Below are 20,171 nucleotides of genomic sequence, written 5' to 3'. Positions count from 1 at the left end.
CACATGACCTGAACAATGAGAGAATCCAGTTACCCACAAAATAATGAGAACGTTTCTGATAGGGAAGCCCTAGCCTGAGAATAATCAGATGCCTCCTCATTACATCATAATGGCCAAGTTGTGATGTCACGGCAGAGCACCCACACTTACTTTGTCAAACTAGATATGTTAAAGGGTAGAGTCAGCATGAGGAGCAGACACCCAAAGAGAGGTAAGCGGGGGCTTCCCAGGGTTTTCTCTGTGGCTTTATTGCCTAAGGTTCCTCTATGGCCCTAATGTCTTTCCAGGCTTTTCACACCTTAGTCTAGTGCTAGGTCTGTCTGAAATCCTTCTTCCACAAACTCCACTGCAGCTTTTGCTATCCGAAATCTTTAAAAGTTGCAGTTCTGACTGGTCAGTCCTCAGCTTTTGTATTTCCTAGGAGACAGGGCACAGAATGGTGGAGCATGGTTCCTGTAAGTGAGGCAGAAACTCACCATATCCATTTGGGTTGTCCCAAGGGTAGATCCAAGTTTTGGGGCACCTGAAACACAACTTTTGGAGCCTTTTAAAAGAAAAATAAAGGGCACCTGGGTGGCTCAGTTGGTTAAGCGACTGCCTTCGGCTCAGGTCATGATCCTGGAGTCCCGGGATCGAGTCCTGCATCGGGCTCCCTGCTCAGCGGGGAGTCTGCTTCTCCCTCTGACCCTCCCCCCTGTCATGCACTCTCTCTCTCTCATTCTCGCTCTCTCAAATAAATAAATCTTAAAAAAAGAAAAAATAAATACATTAGGCACAAAAGTGAAAATAGTTTAGAATGAGAAAAGATAAGATAAATTTTTAAGTGACAAATACTATATCATAAAATCAAGAAAAATAACATTTTAAAAATTATCTACTTGACAAGCATTTTTTTTTTTACAATTTTGTTTTTGGGTACATGCTCCTTGATTTCTTATATTGATGATTATATTTCCTATAAGGAGTACAGAAAAGTAATTCAGCCTTCTACATGATAACTTTTTTTATTTTTTTTAATATTTTATTTATTTATTTGTATGAGAGAGAGAGCACGAGAGGGGGGAGGGTCAGAGGGAGAAGCAGACTCCCCGCTGAGCAGGGAGCCCGATGCAGGACTCGATCCCGGGACTCCAGGATCATGACCTGAGCCGAAGGCAGTCGCTTAACCAACTGAGCCACCCAGGTGCCCTGATCACTTTTTTTTAAATTCTTAGTGATTTAGAAAATTTTCACCCTCACACTTTATAAGTGATAATGTTACATAATTTTTTTAGAATTTTTGTCAAACTTGAAAAAAAACTATCAAATTTCTTTGATATATGTGTACAATTTCAGAGCATTTCAAATTTGTAATGACTAATATACTCTGGATTGTTGACACTAGGATTAATGTATATGTATTAGTTGGCTTAGAGCTGCCAAACAAAATGCAATCCATTGGGTGGCTTAAACCAAAATTCTCTCACAGTTGTGGAGTGTAGAAGTCTGAGAACAACGTATCTGTAGGGTTGACTTAATTCTGAGGTTCCTTTCCTTGGCTTATATAGTCATCTTCTCCCTATGTCTTCCCGTGGTCTTTCCTATGTTCATGTCTGGGTCCAAATTTCCTATTATAAAGATACCAGTCATATTGGATTAGGACTTATCCTGAAAACCTCATTTTAACTTAATTACCTCTTTATAGAACTTATTTCCAAATACAGTTACATTCTAAGGCATCAGGAGTTAGGACTTTATCATATGAATGCGGGGTGTGGGGTAGATGACACAGTTCAGCCCCTAACACTATACTGGCTATTAAACTATTTACAGAAGTAACTGCAAACGACAGTCATATACCTACTCAACCCAAACTAAATTGTATCCCCAACTCCATTTCCTTAGCCAATCCCAAAATACCTATGGCCTTCCCACTAACACCTGACAAAAGGAGAAGTGTGATGGAGGGGAAGTTAGAAAGGAAAGAGACATCAATCTCAGCCAACTGCAGTTTATTTTTTTTTAAGATTTTATTTATTTGAGAGAGACAGATAGTGACAGAGTTAGTGAGAGAGACCACAAGCTGGGAGGAGAGGGAGAAGCAGGCTCCCGCCAAGCAGAGAGCCTGACATGGGGCTTGATCCCAGCGCCCCGGGATCATGACCTGAGCCGAAGGCAGACGCTTAACGACTGAGCCACCCAGGCGCCCCTGCAATTCAAATTTTTTTTTTTTTCAAATTTTATAAAACCCCACGACCATGTTAACACATCCTGGGGCTCCTCCAGTGCTCCTCTGTGCAAGGGATGACCCTGAAGTTTCAGTTTCCTTAGGTATACGGTAAATGTGCCTCTGGTTAATCCTGCTAATATCTAAGCCACGCAAAGGAAGAGAGAATTTTCACTAAAGATGGAGAATTAACATCTCTACATTGAGGATGACATGATGAGTCCGCATTCTTCAGCACTAGTCCCTGGAAGAACTGGGAAGATTTGTTGTGTTGCTAAAGGGGGGGCCCTCCCTTCTTTGATATTGTCAGCCTGGATCTATTCCTCTCTTGCAATCCCCATCCCAGTCCAGTCCATCTTCTAAAGCTTTAAGGTGAAACCCACACAAGAGGGAGGCTTCACGGGGCACCTGGGTGGCTCAGTCGGTTAAGGGTCTGCCTTAGGCTCTGGTCAGGTCCTGGGATGGAGCCCCATGTCAGGCTCCCTGCTGAGTAGGGAGCCTGCTTCTCCCTTTGCCCCTCCCCCTGCTTGTGCGTGCTCTCTCGAATGAATAAAATCCTAAAAAAAAAAAAAAAAAAAAAAGAGGGAGGCTTCAGCACACACTCCAGAAAAGGGGCAGATGAGTTTCCTCTTGCCTTGGATTTCCCCTCTCCTAAACCTATCTTCAATTCTGTTCCCTACTCCTGAGTCTCGGGAGTGAGTGTCTTGAGACAAGAAAGGTGGCAGAGTTGTCCACCTTTCATATTTCCAAAACCTGGTGATAAGTGTTGCCCAGAGTGCCTAACTGAACCCTCTATAGAGGGGCAGGCACTAGGTTCCCACAGATATTGTCTGCCTGGCTTTCCAGCCAGATAAGCATGAGTTCTTCCCAGTCAACCCAGTCTTGCAATTTGTTTGGATTATGGGAGAACAACTTCTCCACTGAAAACTGAGGACTGCTGCTGCCTAAAATGTTTCACTTTTCCTTTTATCATATACAAACTATTGGGGCATGGTAATAGTCATTCATGATTTAGGACAAAGTCTGTATATACTACCAGCCCTGGCTTAAACCCTGAGGGATCAGAAGTTTCAACTCTAAAGCTGAGTTTATATCTACCTTAACCTTTGTTTACACCTATGATGTATTTGCTGGATGCTAGTTTGAAGATCGTAGGGCTGGCTCTTAAGGAAGTTGAAATTTTTACTGAATGTAATGGGGCTGGGGAGTGGCCAGGTACAAATACAGGCATAATAACATAAAATAGGGCTCAGTGCTGAAGTGGAAATACATTTCTGATGTCTGACAACCATGAAAGTGCTCTAGACCTTAAATTGGAGCAATAAAGAATCCGTAGTGGGGGTTGGTTTTGGGGGGAGTACATGGGAAGGGTGATGTCTTTGGAATACAGAGCAAAGTCTGAAATTGTTTTATAAATTATTGTAGCTATGTAAACTATTAAGTTACCTAAATAGGCAAAGAGACTTTTTCAAAGACCAGCATATGAGAACAAAAGAATCACTTCAGAAAGTGCTGTTTCCAAGTTTTAGTCTGAAGACCGAGAATCCTAAATATACAAACTTTTGGCCCAAATTCCAAATATACGAACTTTTGGCCCACAACTTCAGAGTCTGTGACTACTTTGGTGAAAAGTCCATTTTATTGCCATCCCTTTCTTGACAGCAAAAACCAAGGTCCCCAAATAAGAGGCAGGTCCTCCTCACTGGGACAAAGAGGGGGATCTAGGGGTCTGGTGAGTCCCAAACAGGTGCCCCTTCCGGCACTTAGTCTTTGGGAACACCTGTCCGGTTGTTCCGAAGGCGCCGGGCTGCTGGGATCCTCGTCTTTCAGGCGGCAAGACATTTGATCCATCTGGAGAACAAGTTCCCGGTTGCTCTAGACGCTCCGTTTACAGTGACGCTGCTGACGGCCCTCGGCTGGGCAGGCGCGGCTCGGCTCGGTTCTACTCGCGTGTAAGCCTGGCTGAAGGAATGCTGAAAAAAGTCTTCCTTCAGGAGGAACAAATGGGGAGTAGTTGCAAGGCGGTCTTGGACAATTCAACAAACTGCTGTGAATTCCTTGGGAGAATTCCGGGAGGACCAGGGCTCAGCGTACTCCGAAGGTCCGACACGGAAAGGTCGAAGCCGGGGCGGGGGGGGGGGAGGGGGAGGTACCATTCACAGCACCCTGGCCCGGGGGACATCTTCCCTGCCCCAAGCAACCAATAGCCACCCCGGCTGAGGCCCATGCAGCCAATAACCGACTTCGGCCGAGACTCACGCAGCCAATGGCCGGCCCAGTGCGTTCCGCTGGTCCCCGCCTGCCTACTTCCACCAATCGGGACTCGGGCCACCTTGGCACCGCCTCTGGATCCCGCCCCACCCATCCGCCCCGCCTCCAACTCGCTCGAGCAGGGTTGGGCTAGACGGGCGCGCTCTCGGGGACGGGGGGGGTTAGTCCCGGTCCCGGCCCTCCGCGCGGGTGGGCTTGGAGCAGGCCGCACCGGGCGGGAACCCCATTCCCACCCCGGAGGCCCCCTGCCCTTTCTCCCCTTTTCCCCCCGGCCCATGGTGCGAGGCTGGGAGCCGCCGCCCGGGCCGGACTGCGGTGAGTGATCCCCAGCCCCTTCGACTTCCCCTCCCAGCCCCTATACGATCTCCGACCTCCGGATCCCCATCCCCACGCGGGGGGGGGGGGGTGGTGTTGGAGAATTCTAGGCTCGAAGTCGCACGGTTCTCTCTCCTTTCTCCTCTGGACTTTTCGGTTCCCTGTTGTAACTGGGGGAGGGTGAGTGGGTGTGTAGGGAGGAGGGGAAGGCTGGGTTGGGACGCCCTCCGCGAGGGGAGGATAGAGATTCGCCTGCTCCCTGGGGCTCATCGCCCCAAGTGCAGCAACTTTTTGTTCTCTGACCCAGTTTGGAGCCTTGTAGACTGCCTGCGAAATGGAGGATAGGAGAAACGTTTCCTTCCCAGGCCTCTCCTCCTCCCCCCACGACTACCTCCTGACGACCTCAACACACGGACAGAAATCTGACCTTACTTCTGGGGAGCAGTGGTCTTTGGGAATGAAAGGTTTGGGAGAAACTGCCCCTTCTGACCCCCTACCCAGCCATACTCAGAAAACAAACCAGAAAAGTGAAAACCCAAATCCTCAGAGGTTCCTGGTTTTGCGTCCTAATCTGAGACTTCTAAACTGAAAGAAGACTCAAGCTGAGACCTGTTTGGTAATGTGGGCCCAGATCAGGAGATCTTTTATCATGTGAACCTCCTTCTCACCATACATTTGAAGCCCTTTTATATGACTAGGACAGGTAGAAGGCAGTGATTGAAAAAAAAAAAAAAAAAGCCAGTTAAACTTGGGAATTTTTTAAATGCTGCATACATATCTTAAGCATTGTCATTAAAAGTATGTTCGTTGCACCAATCTTTTGGGGTAGTGTCCAGGCGTTTTCTTTGTGTAAGTCTGCTGATTAGAGTTCCCAGTTGTCTTTCTAGTATAAACTACACAAGCGAATTTCAAATCTGGCTGCACCCTGAGAACTTTTAAAAGTACTGATGCCTGGGCCCCAGTCCAGACTAAGAATGAGGAGGAGAGTTCCTGGTTTAAGTTTCCCAGGTAATTCTAATGTGCCACTGCCTCTCATCTATGATTTCCAGGTTTGGTGTTTTTTTTTGTTAATGCAGTGAGAATTTAAGCACTTTTGGAGCAATCTGAATGCAGAATACTTTTGAGATTTTTAAGTCCCCTGCCCCTCCAATCTTTTACATTTGCCCTACTACTCCCAACTCAGTTGTACACTCCTTAACATTTGACTTTGTTTTCACAGAAACAATTTTTAGTGCACTAATTTTTCATAGGTTTCTGTGATATTTAATTACATTATTATATAAATTAAAAAAAAAAAGACATAAATAGGTTGGGAATCACACACAACTGGTCCAGGCACACAGGGCAGCTGAAGGAAGCAAATGATTTTGGCACACTAGAGAGTAGACTACCAGCCTCTAGTACGCAGCACACTGTGGGTGTTGGTCATATAACCCAGTGGATCAGTTAAACCAGGCTCCTGGCCCAATTGAACACCTCTCCCTTCCACTCTCTCCAACTAATATCACCAATACCCAGTCCCTTCTAGACTTAAATTCTCTTGAGTGTTCCATCCACTCTTTCCATTCAATCACATCAAGCTGTATGTTCCTCTTGAAGCAATTACCAGCACTCCTTTTTTATAAAAGTTGGCAGAACATAAGGCAGAGGTTCTTAACTTGGGCTTCTGGGCAGCCAGTGAACCTTCTGAGATTATATATATAATGTGTAAGTTTGGATGTTTATGGGGGGTAGTCATAACTTTCTGAGGGTCCATACCTTTATCTGATTCTCAAAGTTCATGACCCAAAAAGTTGAGAAGCACATAAGTTGAATACCACTCAAAATTCTTTAAGGCCCTTAAAACTGTATCACCAAAACACATTTCAGGCAGTACTTCAATCCTTCTCTGAATAAAGATAATAGGGTAATTTTGCAGGATCATTAGTTTCTCATTGAACTGTCTCCTGCTTTAACCGTAAGTCTAGGCCCAAGCCTAAAGTTGTGAACACCTCTTTTTCCTAGGATTGTATGTATACCTAGACTGGAAGTTTAAGGTAGTCCATTCTTTTCTGCCACCTGTCCACGGGTATGGAAAGCCTAAAGGGAAAGAAGGGTTGTTATCCTCTCTCTATATGTTTTTCTCATTATGTTTTTTATTAGCTACTTGGAAGTAGCAGTAGGGCATATCCAGCATATTTAATAAGGATACAAATTTAGTAATTATTCAGAATTGGTAATCCCACCATCACTACCACCTCTGCTCATAGGAGTCCTTACTTATACAGTTTTGATTCCCTTCTTTTTCTACCCTCTCCAAATGGAGGCATAAGAACACAAGACACCATAGTGTCTTCATTGTGGTTTTGATTACTGTGGGGTCTACCCTCCTTGTTAAAGTTCTCATGAGCCACTCTCTGGTTGTAGTTTCTTCCTAAGTCAAAGCCAGATTCTTCCAGGGAGGTACCAGGTAGCTATACAGCTGTGCCCTATCAGGAAATCTTCCACAATTTGTTTTGTGTAATTGGAAAACTGGATGTATACAGTACACCAAATATGGCATTTGCATTACTGCATGTTATACAAAAACATCAAACTGGTACCATGAGAATCCGGAGGACAGCAAACCACATGAAAGAAGGCAGAATGCTTCCCTGTAAGGCTTAGAGCTATGCTTGCCTTATTTCCTGTCTGGCAGTCTTCATCCTTACAGTGCACTGCTTTATTCCTTAGGGTACAGTTTTCTCTTATCTAAAGGATAATTGTGTCCTTAAAAAACAGGACACAAATAAGGTTAAGTAGATGTCAAGTGTGGCAATCATAAAGTCTTCTCCAGCTTAGGTTTGGTGGTGTTCCTGGTGGGCCACAATGTCTAAACGGTGGTTTAGCACCTGTCTGTGCAAGCTTGCTCACAGGCCACTCAGTTGTGTCTGGGATAAACCTGGAGCTACTAATACATTGGCGATTCATCTGGCAATCAAAAAGGATTTATATCCAAATTACGGATTCAGTTCTCCTAAAGCTGTGATTTTCATACTTCCTTTAAAGCAGCATAATCCATTCTGGAATTATATCGAACTCCCAAAATGTAAAGAGCATAAAATCATGGATACCCTGGTTTCCCCTACTGCTCATTACAATTAGGAATCTCTGCAAAAAGAGATTGAAAACAATGATTTTAAAGAATGCAGTCTTTGCTTCATTTCCCTCCTTGTCTAAGAGGAGAATGGATGGCATTCCCTTATATCAAAATTACCCTGTGAGGCTGAAGTAATGAGAAAAACTATTTATTGAGCCTTTACTTTGTTCTAGACATCATGTCAACTGCATTTTTTTCATTAAGCCATAAACTTGTGAGGAAGGTGCTGTTCTGACCGCCTTTCTTTCTGAGGGGAAACTAAGGCTTCGTGAGGTTAAATAATTTGCCCAAGGACAGGCAGCATTCTAGGACGGGGTGGGGCTGCAATTAATCTCAAATCTGCCTCACCCCAGACCTCCATCCCACCAGCTGCTTTAGGTCTTGCCTAAGCAGGACACCTAGCACATAGTAGGTGCCTGGTAAAAATATATAACTTTACAGACACTTAGTACTGTGCATTTTTTACACATGAAGAAACGAAAGCTCCTTTAAGTTCAGTAACTTGCCCAAGATCACATAGCTGGTAAGTGGCAGAACTGGGATTCAAACTGCAGGCTGGCCTTACTCAGGGATCATATTTCTACCCACTGTGCCATGTTGCCTCCATTTACCCTCTTCAGCTTCTCTTCAAGTTGAAGGATCTGCATGGCCTTTGATTCATTAGATCTGCTTGTTAAAAGGAAATGGTGACTCATTAAAATGCTTCCAAATTTTTCTAATCGTCATATAAAATCCCTTGATACCATACTACTATAACTTCCTGGACTTGAGATTCTTCTCAGTTCATCATGTAGCATTTACATAGGAATCCTGTCCCATCCTTAACATATCCAAGGTAAATATTTATAAGCTCAGATGGGCTTCCTCTAATAGTAAAGGGTGACAGATGTGTTAAAGAGTTTCTAATGCCCAGACAGGGAGCTGAGTTAAATTTGGTCAACGAACTTTCTGGGAAATACCCTGAGTAGGTATTTCGGGAATGATGCAGAATCAGGGGCTCTCCCTGCAGCCCCCACACCCACAGCCCGGGAGCAGTGGTGCTGCTGGGGAGCTTGCAGGACCTGGCTGCAATTCATAGTGAATCTGCCCACCTGGCCCTGAGAAGAAAGCTGGGCTGCAGAGATAAGACTGGCAGGCCTTCCACCCTGTGCGGAGGGGCTATTACAGTCTGAGGGAGCTCTCCAGGCTCCCCGGAGAGAGATTGAGCTGTTGGAAGAGACAAAGGCTGGGGGGAGGGGCTAACCTTTGTTCCAAGGATGACTTGGTGGAAAGAGTTCCCTCTCTACCCCCACAGGACCTCCAAACCCAGGAAGAGTAAGCCCCACTTATCCCAGATACCTGACCTGTCTCTTATCCTACAGAGAGAAAATAAAGCTTAGCAAGTTTGGGTTTAGGCTTAAAGGCACTATCATTCCCCTCCCTGAAGGACTCCACCACCAAGAAGGGAAGAGGAAAGGGACCTGGGGGCTGGGCGGAGGAACAGTGCTGTCCTGCCTTCTAGATACTCTCTTGTACCTGTCCCCCCGCACCCCCCCGCCCCATCTCCACATTCTAGAGGTAATCATAAATTGTCAGGAGTTAAAGCATTTGCATCAGTTCTGAGATTACTGCACTTTATATTTTTGTGGTTGATTTTTCATTTTGTGACACCTGTTCCATGAACTTAGAGGATGAAGTGAGTTTGAATTAGAAAAATAAAGGCAATATAAGGATGAATTTTCCTCCTAACCTTAAAGACAGATTTTTGTCCTGGTGACAGTATTCAGGAGTCATGTGACTTGGGGTAATTTAACTTCTATGGACTTTGGTTTTTCCATACATATGACAGGAATTATAACAGGCTCATAAAGTTAGGAAAATTAAATGAGAAATCGTTAAAGCACTTTAAAAGCAATCCAACACGGTACACATAGACAGTTGATTGTATTGGAGTCCAGCATTTTGTTTGGCAGAAATTGAACAATGGGCTGAAAGAGGAGCCCCAGTGATTGAGCTATTTCTCTTCTTATTACAGCTATCTCTGAAGGGCACAAATCAGAAAGCACCATGCCTCCTAATAAAGAGGCCAGCAGTCTTAATAGCTCCCCGGCGGGGCTCATCTGCCTCCCTCCAATCTCCGAGGAGCTACAGCTTGTGTGGACCCAGGCAGCCCAGACCAGTGAGCTGGATGGCAATGAACACTTGCTACAAACCTTCAGCTACTTTCCCTATCCCAGTCTAGCAGACATTGCCCTTCTCTGCTTACGCTATGGGCTGCAGATGGAGAAAGTCAAGACTTGGTTCATGGCCCAGCGCCTCCGCTGTGGCATTAGCTGGTCATCTGAAGAAATAGAAGAGACCCGAGCCCGAGTGGTCTACCATCGGGACCAGCTCCATTTCAAATCCCTTCTCTCTTTTACTCATCATGCAGGGCGGCCCCCAGAGGAGGTGCCTCCTTCTCCAATGCCACCTCCAGAACAAGTGGGTCTTGGAATAGTGCCCCTGACTCTTAGTGAGCCCACCCAGATGAAAGGATTGAAGGTGGAGCCTGAGGAGTCCTCAGAGCTGCTGAGTCACCAGAAAGCAAAGGAACCCCTGATGGCACCTGGCAGTGGGACATTCCCCCACCAATCCGATTATTGGCAGAATCTTCAAAGCAGTGGCTTCTCTAAGGAGCAGGCAGGCAGGGGTCCCAACCAGTCACATGGCCTAGGTTCTGCTTCATGGAATCACTCCACAGCTGTCCACCAGCCACATGCTCGGGATAAGCCCCCACCAATGTCACTACTTGCTAGTAGTTGTAAGCAGGAGTCAGCATCTAATATGACTCCTCCTTCTTCCTCTACCTCTTCTTCCACTTTCCCGGTACTGGCTAACGGAGCTACTGCCACCTCTAAACCCCTCCAGTCACTGGGCTGTATCTCACAGCCACTGTCACCCAATGAACAGGCACTGCCCCCACATCTGGAGCCAGCCTGGCCCCAAGGGCTAAGACATAACTCAGTATCAGGTAGGGTTGGCCCTGCAGAGTACCTTTCCCCAGATATGCAACGCCAGCGAAAGACCAAGCGCAAAACCAAAGAGCAGCTGGCTATCCTCAAATCTTTTTTTTTACAGTGCCAATGGGCACGGCGTGAGGATTACCATAAATTAGAACAGATCACTGGTTTACCTCGACCTGAGATCATTCAGTGGTTTGGTGACACACGCTATGCCTTGAAGCATGGGCAACTAAAATGGTTTCGGGACAATGCAGTACCTGGTGCCCCTAGTTTCCAGGACCCAGCAATTCCCACACCCCCGCCTTCAACCCGCTCCTTGAGTGAATGGGCTGAGACACCACCTCTGCCGAACCCCCCTCCCCCACCGGATTTACGACCCTTGGAGAGGTACTGGGCAGCCCATCAACAGCTACGGGAAAGTGATATCCCTCAACTGAGTCAGGCATCAAGGCTTAGCACCCAGCAGGTACTGGATTGGTTTGACTCTCGATTCCCTGAGCCAGCTGAGGTGGTGGTTTGTCTAGATGAAGAGGAGGAAGAGGAGGAGGAAGAACTGCCAGAAGACGACGAGGATGAAGAGGAGGAGGAGGAGGAGGAAGATGAGGATGACGATGATGATGTGATCATACAGGACTGAGTCGGGGGACTAGGGGAGGGAAGGTCTGTTACTAAAAGATGAACCAACTTAGTAACTGTTTAAACAAAGAAACCACATTTTTTTAAATTACCTTGTGGCAAAGAACTGAAAAGCTTTGTGTTCTTGAGGTTGGGGAATCCGGGATGTAGTGAGGGTGGACCAGGGAGGATGACCATAGGACCCAGAGAGAGGTAGGGACTGGATGAGCAGAAATCAGGCATCTCGTCTCAGTGAAGAGAGTGTTAAGGATCTGGTCCAAACCATGGGTTGGGGAAAAGCTTTTGCTCTCTTCATGTCTGCTGTTCTTTTACCTTAGTGTACTGTGGAGAGCCCAGACCTTGGCCCCACATCTATAGGAGGACTGAAAAGGAGGAGTAAAGAATTTTGATTCAATTGATGATTCCAGTGCATCCCCCAGTCCCACCATTTTCCCTGGAATGTAAGGCTGCCTCACACCCCTTTTCTTTCTGAGCACGAGTCCATGCATAATACAGCTAAGAGTCTTTGTATGTCCCAGTCTCATCACAAATCTTTCCCTAACGCACACCAACTTAGACTATATGTTCTACCTTCCTCGTTACTGAGTTGCACAGGTAGCAGAATGTTTTCATTTCTGATACTGGGACCATTTTGCCTTGTACTTTTTTTTTTTTTTATCTTTTTCCAACATCCCCATTCTGTTCACTATTTGTCTCAGGGTAAATCTTCCCCATGGAGCTTGTGAAAAGTTTAATAATTGGGTGGAGAATAATTTAGACTGGATATTTATTGGATGTGGGAATTAGGGGAAATGTCCTTTAAAAAAGTAGAATTAGGTTGGAGAGGGATGGTTTCTACTCTTCAGAAGATGGGTGCAGGTAGGTTCCAGGTTTGGTTTTACAAACCTGAAACTCCCTCCTGCCTAGCTTGACAGAGACTAATTTTTCATCTTTTTGGTGTTGGTTCAGTTTGTGTCTGTAATTGAGACTTTTTCCTCTCTTTATAGGATCTGTCTTGGGGACAGAGGGACCCTGGTCTTTAACTGAATTGATTATTGATGTTTTAGAATGGTTTTCATCAGATGGAGTCAGATATAAAGATATCAATGGGTTAACCATCTAGAAATAAGAATGGAAGCCCCAGATTGCTAGAATAATAATAAAAGGCCACAAATAAAATTGTTTCTCTCTCCTCCACTTTGCCATTTCTGTGGTTTAGAGATTAATGGAGCCAAATCCATTAACATTCTGATTTAGTATACTTTTTTTTTTTTTTTTTTTAAGCAGAAGGATATATTGAGGTAGATTAGGAAAACAAAAACTTGGGGCACCTGGGTGGCTCAGGCGGTTAAGCACCCGACTCATGGTTTTGGCTCAGGTTATAATCTCATGGGTTGTGGGATCGGGCTCCACGCTCAGTGGGGCCTCTGAGGATTCTCTCCCTCTGTCCCTTCCCCCACTCACATGCGTGTGCACTCTCTAAAATAAATAAATAAATACATCTTTAAAAAAAATTTAAAAGAACAAAAACTTTAAAAGGCAGTACATCAGTATCTGTCTATCACTGGGCAGATTTTTTCCTGTACTTGCTATATAGCACAGGCTCTTGCCCAGAAGAGGTGTCTAGATAAATGCCTTTAAAAATAAATTCAAAGTTCCAGAAAGAGTAGGGAATCCTAGTTCAGCTTCAGGGTCATTCCCAGGACCTAATTTATTTCTGGCAGGTGTTTGCTATCTTTACACTTTTTCAATATTTTTGCTTATGGCCTGCCTGCCCGTGGCTGACCCACTTAACTTCTCATTTCTATTTAGTACCCAAAGAAGAATACAGGTTTCGTGTCCGTGGTGGTGGTCTTTGCCCATTCCACCATTCGAGAGCTTAGAATATAAAACCAATGCAATAACAATAAAAGGACATCTTTATTTTATCTATATACTTCAGTAAGCTGAAAGTCTGGGTCTCCAACAGAAAGGAAAGTCAACATAGTTAACTAGGAATAGAGCAAACAATAGGCAAACAGAAGTATAATAAATGAGGACATGGAACAGAGTTGTTGCTTATTAACACTGGCAATGGAAGAATATACCCAATGCTAAAAGAATGAAATATAGACATAAACCATCCTTAATGAGTATATTACCTCTCACCCCCAGTGATGCCAAGAATTGTTTTTACAACCTTTAAGTTGCAGGAAATGAGAGAACTACATGAGTGTGGGAGAGATCTAAACATCCTCCTGAAGTACTAGCCTTATATAACGCCTGACCATTTTCCTAGGAGGTAATACAGAGTGTATATGGTAAAGGTCAAGAGAGGTAAGGGTACACAGTGAAACCAGGAAACAAGGCAGGGAAACATTTTCCAAGGCTGTCACACTTAATGGGTATTGTATGCTACAGGTCTTCCTTAAGCAATATGTATAGATCAGACCTTGAAGACGATCTATCTGGAAATAGTCCATGCTTCTCTTGACCTGGCTAATCCCATCTGTCTCTGTTCGTAGAGAGTCTGCAGCAGAGGGCAGGAAGGCAGATATGGGCATTTATAACAAAAAGGGTAATTAAGGCCCTCAAACCATTACATGAAGTTTATCAAGATGGCACATCACCACTGCTGCTGCCCCAGTTTTCTCCATTGTGTGATAACTAACTTTTCCAAACTAAGATTTGACACACCTAGTGTGACAAAGGCTTTGTTGCTAATTATGAAACTCTCTAGAACATTTTAGTGGCTTATGGTAAGAAGGCCAGAATATTTAAACAAAACTTTTGGAAGACCTGGGGAGGAGACTGGAGACCTGGAGACTATGCCGATAGAGGATTACCAGCAAGGCAGGATTCTTATGCCTCTGGGGAGGTGGTACTTCGTTTAATACCTTTTTTAAAACTTTATTATTGAAATTTTCAAAAAATACGAAAGTAGAGTAGTATAATGAGCTGATGAGTATCCATCACTCAACTTCAACAAATAACTCCTAGCCAATTTTTTTTCATTTCTACTCTCTCTGTCCTATGTCCACTAGATTATACTAAAGCAAAACCCAGACCATCATTTAACTTCCTATCTTTAAACATTTTAGTATGTTATCTCCAAAAAACAGACTATTTTTAAAAACATAATCATAATAGCCATTATGCCTACAAAAGAAAACAATTAACAATTCCTTAATATTAAATATCCAAGAGGTATTCAGTTTTCAACTTTCTCATAAGTTTTTGTTTTTTTACAGTTTGTTTCAGTCAGGATCAAATTAGGGGCCATATATTTGTAGATGGTTTATATGTCTCAATTCTTTTTTCACCTGTAGGTTAATCCCTCCACATGTGAGGATCTCAGGGATGTTATTTCCCCAGTGTTCCCTCTTAGGGCTTAGATCCTAATTTTTTGCCAATGAAAATAAAGGGCATTTGGAATATGAGAGCAAAATATTTACCTACCTTAGGATGTCCTCGGGGTCACCAGGAGCTTGGCATTGAAAAAGGGCCTAAATATCCTCAAAACCTGGGCCATAAAAGTTAACTTAAAAGGCAAGACTGGACTTTTCATGTAGAGCTCCTTACAAACCTCTCTTCTTGTTCCCATGCCCTTTTCCTCTTGTTGCCTACATTATATCAGTCCCATAAATTTATAAAGCATTATTCTAACCATCTCTAGAGACGTGCACATGGTTTTTCCCTATTCAAGCAGTACCTCTACCCAAAAGATATATTCATTTGAAATACTTTTTTGTGGAACTTTTGGGAATGTTAGTTGTGTCTACACACTTTGTTCACACTGGCCAAGACCTCTCAGTTTAAAGCCATTCACTACCATGTGACCTAAGTTTTAAACCCCAAACTAGGAAGCTAATCTGATAGTAGGATAGAATCTTTGAAATTGAGACCATCCTGGAAGATTGTGAACATATGATTACCACATTTGAAACTTCTGTCATTTTCCACTGGTTATATTCTACCACCTTAACAGGTGACCAAAAAGGCATTTCGTGTGCAGGCCTAACCATGTGAGTTTTTCACATGCAGGCAATTAGATTAGCCAGGGCTCACCTGCTGGACTGGTAGCTGGAAACCAGGAAAACTCTCTAGTGGGGTTCTGCTTTCCCTCTGACCTGGAGGATAGAATTGGAATGGTGAAAGTTAACTCCCTTGGGCAGTTCTTTGGCAGTGTTACTTATGGGTCAGGGTAAATAGGTAGGTTTTTTTTTTTTTTTTTTTTTTTAAGATTTATTTATTTGACAGAGACACAGCGAGAGAGGGAACGCAAGCAGGGGGAGTGGGAGAAGGAGAAGCAGGCTTCCCGCCGAGCAAGGAACCCGATGCGGGGCTCGATCCCAGGACCCTGGGATCATGACCTGAGCCAAAGGCAGACGCTTAATGACTGAGCCACCCAGGCGCCCCAATAGGTAGGTCTTAATCTGTAGAACACTACTCAGAAGAAAAAACACTTGGCTAGGCAATTTAAAAGGTAGGTTATAAAGTCCGCCCTTTTCCTAACTTCTTTTCACCTTGAAAATCTTCATTTTAGTATATATGCCAATGGTTGAAGCTCCATTCCTTTGGGAATGTTATTTAACATACCTGAATTGTTGGGGGTGAGGACTCTTGTGTGGCCTGAATCCCCACCATTTGGGGATGGTCTGAAAGAAAAAATCCCCTGTCCAGAAGAGGCAGGTGAAGGCCTACGGAGGGGAAATAGAAGCATCAGCAGAGAAAAGGAAGGTAAGGGTAAAAACCATATGGAAAGGGAGAGCCTATATATTTAGACAAGACAGGAAATAAATACCCTGCTTGTGACTGAAAGTAATTTGGACATATATAAGACACAGTACTATTAAATGCTCTCTTGTTTACAAGGTAGATTTATAAACTTAAGTGGTATAAGCCAGTAGAAAAGTAACCCCAGGGTGCTGGCAGAGTGTCAGTGTGAACAGATCCCCAGTGAAAGAAAGCATAATTACTTACCTGTAAGATAGGCCGTGAGTAGAAGCCGGTGAAGGGGTTTCTGGAAAACATAAAAATGAGCCTGTGAGATAACCCATGAACTGGAGAAGAGATTCATTCAGGTATACTTGGGACCAGGGCAAAGAAACTGGGGACCAAAGATTTTCAGTATATATGTTAGGCTTAAGGGCTAATAGCAAGTGAAAAAGCTCACAAATCACCCAGCAGTGTCTCCTAAAGGTGCTTTCCTCTCTCTCTCTCTCTTTTTTTTTAAAGATTTTATTTATTTTGAGAGAGAGAGAGAGAGAGCACCAACGGGGTGAGGGGCAGGTGGAGAGGGAGAAGGGAGCCCCATGTGGGGGCTCAATCCCAGGACCCCAGGATCATGACCTGAGCTGAAAGGCAGGCGCTTAGTGGACTGAGCCACCCAGGCCCCCATCTCTTTCATTAATTTGTGGACCAGGATTTACTACTGCTTTGATGTGCTCTAATATATCTGTGCTTTCGTTTCCCCTCTAAGATGGGGATTACCAGAAAGAATGGCTAAAGACAAAGGGTCATTAAATTGGTTAGGAGTGACAGCAAAAATGATGGCATAAGGACCTCCAAAAGTTCTTTCCATAAAAGGAATGAGAGAACTGGCAAAAATTGTCAGAATCAACTTTTTCAGAACTCTGTAAATTAACAAAGGGCTTGCAGCAGTCTGGGGAATGTTTATTCCAGAAAAATAGCCAAATGAGGTTAAAAACAATGAACTTTGTGGCATTTTAACTTGCCCTATTCCCATTTCTCCTCCAGCTCCGTGGTAGCCTTGAAAACCAACATTCTGGCAGTCATCGTGGGGATGGAATGGGGTTGGAACTCTTTCAAAGCCTCATTCACAGAAAATAATCATTTGACCCGTCCAGTGGCAACTGGAAGACTCCACTTGCAAGGCTGCCTTTATTTGACCTGACCTGGAGCGCAAACTCATCAGGAATTGATGCTTAGAGTTTACCAGCTGTGAAAAGCCTTCTCCCCAGGAGTGTTTGCTGTAAACAATTAGAAGCGCATGTTTGGGCTGCCTGAGAATGTGCATATCAATTGGGGCAAATAATAGGCTAATGGGAAAGCTTAGATGGAAGAGATGGGGAATGAGTTTTTGGTGGGGACTCTGAAAACAACACATTCTTGGGATCTAGACCATATGCATATGCAGGACTGTATGCATGCTTAGAGAAGACCTGAAAAGTCCCCAGTCTCTTACTGTGAGGTCATACAAGCAGGTTGAAGGCTAAGGCTCAGTTGTCAATTGCCTGGCTAAGTGCTGAAAGTGAACCCCAACACACACACACACAATCCCTCAGCAAAGACTGAGAGACTTACTAGTTCAAAGTGTTTAAGGGATTCTCTGTCCAATCATTAGGTGACCACTAAACTAACTGAATAGAGACTTTGGAGGCTCCACATGACAATACAGAGTTTATAGAATTATTTTTAAAAAGTCACTAAACAACAATAAACAGAAAGAACAAAAAAACCCTGGGGAGGGGGAAGAATCTGATTCCTAGAATTGCCATGTTATATTAATTTTAAATGTCCAGTTTTCAAAAAAAAAATGAGGTATGCAAAGAAACAAGAAAGTATGACCCATATAAAGAAATAAAGCAATCAACAGAAGCTGTCCTTGAGGAAGCCCAGACATTGAACTAAGCCCAGCCTAGACTTTGTCTAGACAAAGACTTTAAATCAGGTATTTTATTTAAAATATTTCATTTATTGGGCACCTGGGTGGCTCAGTTGGTTAAGCGACTGCCTTCGACTCAGGTCATGATCCCGGAGTCCCAGGATCGAGTCCCGCATTGGGCTCCCTGCTCGGCGAAGAGCCTGCTTCTCCCTCTGACCCTCTCCCCTCTCATGTACTCTCTCTCTTTCTCACTCTCTCAAATAAATAAATCTTTAAAAAAATAAATAAATGAATAAAATATTTCATTTATTTATTTGAGAGAGAGAGAGAGATAGCGAGAGAGAGCTTGAATAGGGAAGAGAGGGAGAAGCAGGCTCCCTGTGAACAGGGAGTCCCATGAGATGTTCAATCCCAGGACCCTGAGATCATGACCCGAGCTCAAGGCAGATGCTTAACCGACTAAGCCACCCACGTGCCCTAAATCAGGTATTTTAAATATGCTCAAATATCTTTGGAAACCATGTCTAAAGCACTAAAGGAAAATATGCGTATGGTATCTCAACAAATAGAGGATACTAATAAAGAAAAAATATATTTAAAAGAACCAAATATAAATTTTGCAGTGGAAAAGTATAATAACAAAAATTAAAACTTCACTAGAACGACTCATCAGCACAACCAGAAGAAAAAAAATCAGCAATTTAAAGCCCACTGAGATTACCAAATGTGAGGAAGAGAAAGAAAAAATGGAGAAAAATGAAAAGAGCCTCAGAGACCTTGGTGGAATACCATCAAGTGTATCAACATATGCATTATGGGATTTCTAGAAGAAGAAAAGAGGAACAAGGCAGAAAGACTATTTGAAGAAATAATGGCTGACAACTTCCCAAATTAGGTAAAAAAAAAAAAAAAGGAATCTACACATCTAAGAAGCTTCTAAAGAAGTCTGTTAGATTTAGTTGGTATATAATGTTTTTCAAATCTTCATTCCGTTGCTTATCTTCTATCTAGTTCTATTTGTTATTGAAAGTGGGGTATTAAGTCCAGTAGTTTCCCTCTAATTCTCTTCAATTCTGTTAGTTTTGCTTCATGTCTTTTAGGACTTTGTTGTTAGGTGTGTATATATATATATGTATGTATGTGTATATATATATATATATTTAAGGATTTTATTTATTTGAGAGAGAGAAGAGAACGAATTGGGGAAGGGGCAGAGAGAGAAGGGGGCTCCCTGATCTGTGGGGAGAGTACAAGCAGGGGCAGTGGCAGAGGCAGAGGGAGAAGCAGACACCCCGCTGAGCAGGGAGCCCAATACAGGACTCCATCCCAGGACCCGGGGATCATGACCTGAGCCAAAGGCAAATGCTTAACTAACTGAGCCACCCAGGCGCCCCAGGCCATACATTTTGAAGTATCTAAATTATACAAAGTAAAATACTTTGTAAATACTTAGTAAATACTTAGTAAAATACTACCACAATGGAATGAAATTAAAAACAGGAGGAAATCTGGGAAAATTAAACATATGTTGATATTAAAAACACAGTGCCAAATAACCAATGGTTCAAAAAAAAAAATCACAAAAGAAATTAGAAAATACTTTGAGATGAATGAAAACAAAGCCAGAAAATACTAAACCTTATAGGATACAACGAAAGCAGTGCTTCGAGTGAAATTTATAACTGAAAATGTCTACATTAAAAATGCAGGTCTCCAATCAATAATCCAGACTTTTGTCTTAAGAAACTAAAAGAGAACTAAACCCAAAACAAGCAGAAGGAAAGAAAGAAAGCTTAGAGCAGAAAGAAATGAAATAGAGAATAGAAAAACAGAGAAAATCAACAAAACCAAAAGTAGTTTCTTTGAAATGTTCAACTAGATTGGCTAGTCTTCAGCCAGGCTGTCCAAGAAAAAAAGTAGAAAGCTTCAAATAACTAAAATCAGGAATGAAAGAGAGACTATTACTACTAACCTGACAAATTCTCTAGAACTTCTACATTTTTCAAAGGGTGAATATGAAAGAATCGGAGGGAAACTATTTGGTGATTTTCAAAAATG

The 20,171-nt window shown here is 43.3% G+C and overlaps 2 protein-coding genes across 8 annotated transcripts in view; one reads left to right on the top strand and one right to left on the bottom strand.

The window, feature by feature from the left end:
* Positions 1-130: 130 nt before the first annotated feature.
* Positions 131-12,698, top strand: HOMEZ (homeobox and leucine zipper encoding). 5 transcript variants are annotated; one of them, XM_073894952.1, is made up of 3 exons: positions 4,579-4,792; positions 5,100-5,800; positions 9,925-12,698. In XM_073894952.1, the coding sequence occupies exons 2-3, from the start codon at positions 5,740-5,742 to the stop codon at positions 11,526-11,528; spliced, it is 1,665 nt and encodes a 554-aa protein (XP_073751053.1). In that variant the 5' UTR covers positions 4,579-4,792; positions 5,100-5,739; the 3' UTR covers positions 11,529-12,698. The 5 variants fall into 5 exon arrangements, with proteins under 5 accessions (XP_025726097.1, XP_073751054.1, XP_025726099.1 ...); XM_025870312.2 differs by lacking the exons at positions 4,579-4,792; positions 5,100-5,800 and adding an exon at positions 131-211; XM_073894953.1 differs by lacking the exons at positions 4,579-4,792; positions 5,100-5,800 and adding an exon at positions 4,019-4,158.
* A 1,181-nt stretch (positions 12,699-13,879) lies between these two features.
* The window catches only part of RNF212B (ring finger protein 212B), a 29,353-nt gene continuing 23,061 nt past the window's right edge, over positions 13,880-20,171 (bottom strand). For all 3 annotated transcript variants that reach the window (XM_025870318.2, XM_073894955.1, XM_073894954.1), the window contains exons 12-15: positions 16,469-16,508; positions 16,085-16,185; positions 15,554-15,615; positions 13,880-14,015 (exon numbers count right to left, since the gene is read on the bottom strand). In XM_025870318.2, coding sequence (XP_025726103.1) covers positions 13,950-14,015; positions 15,554-15,615; positions 16,085-16,185; positions 16,469-16,508 — 269 coding nt within the window. In that variant the 3' untranslated portion in view covers positions 13,880-13,949. The remainder of the gene's footprint in view (positions 14,016-15,553; positions 15,616-16,084; positions 16,186-16,468; positions 16,509-20,171) is intronic.

Source organism: Callorhinus ursinus, unplaced genomic scaffold (assembly GCF_003265705.2).
Source record: "Callorhinus ursinus isolate GAN/ISIS: 27379988/994484 unplaced genomic scaffold, GSC_fseal_2.0 scaffold8, whole genome shotgun sequence".
NCBI lineage: Eukaryota > Metazoa > Chordata > Mammalia > Carnivora > Otariidae > Callorhinus > Callorhinus ursinus.
This window is presented reverse-complemented; position numbering and strand designations above follow the sequence as displayed.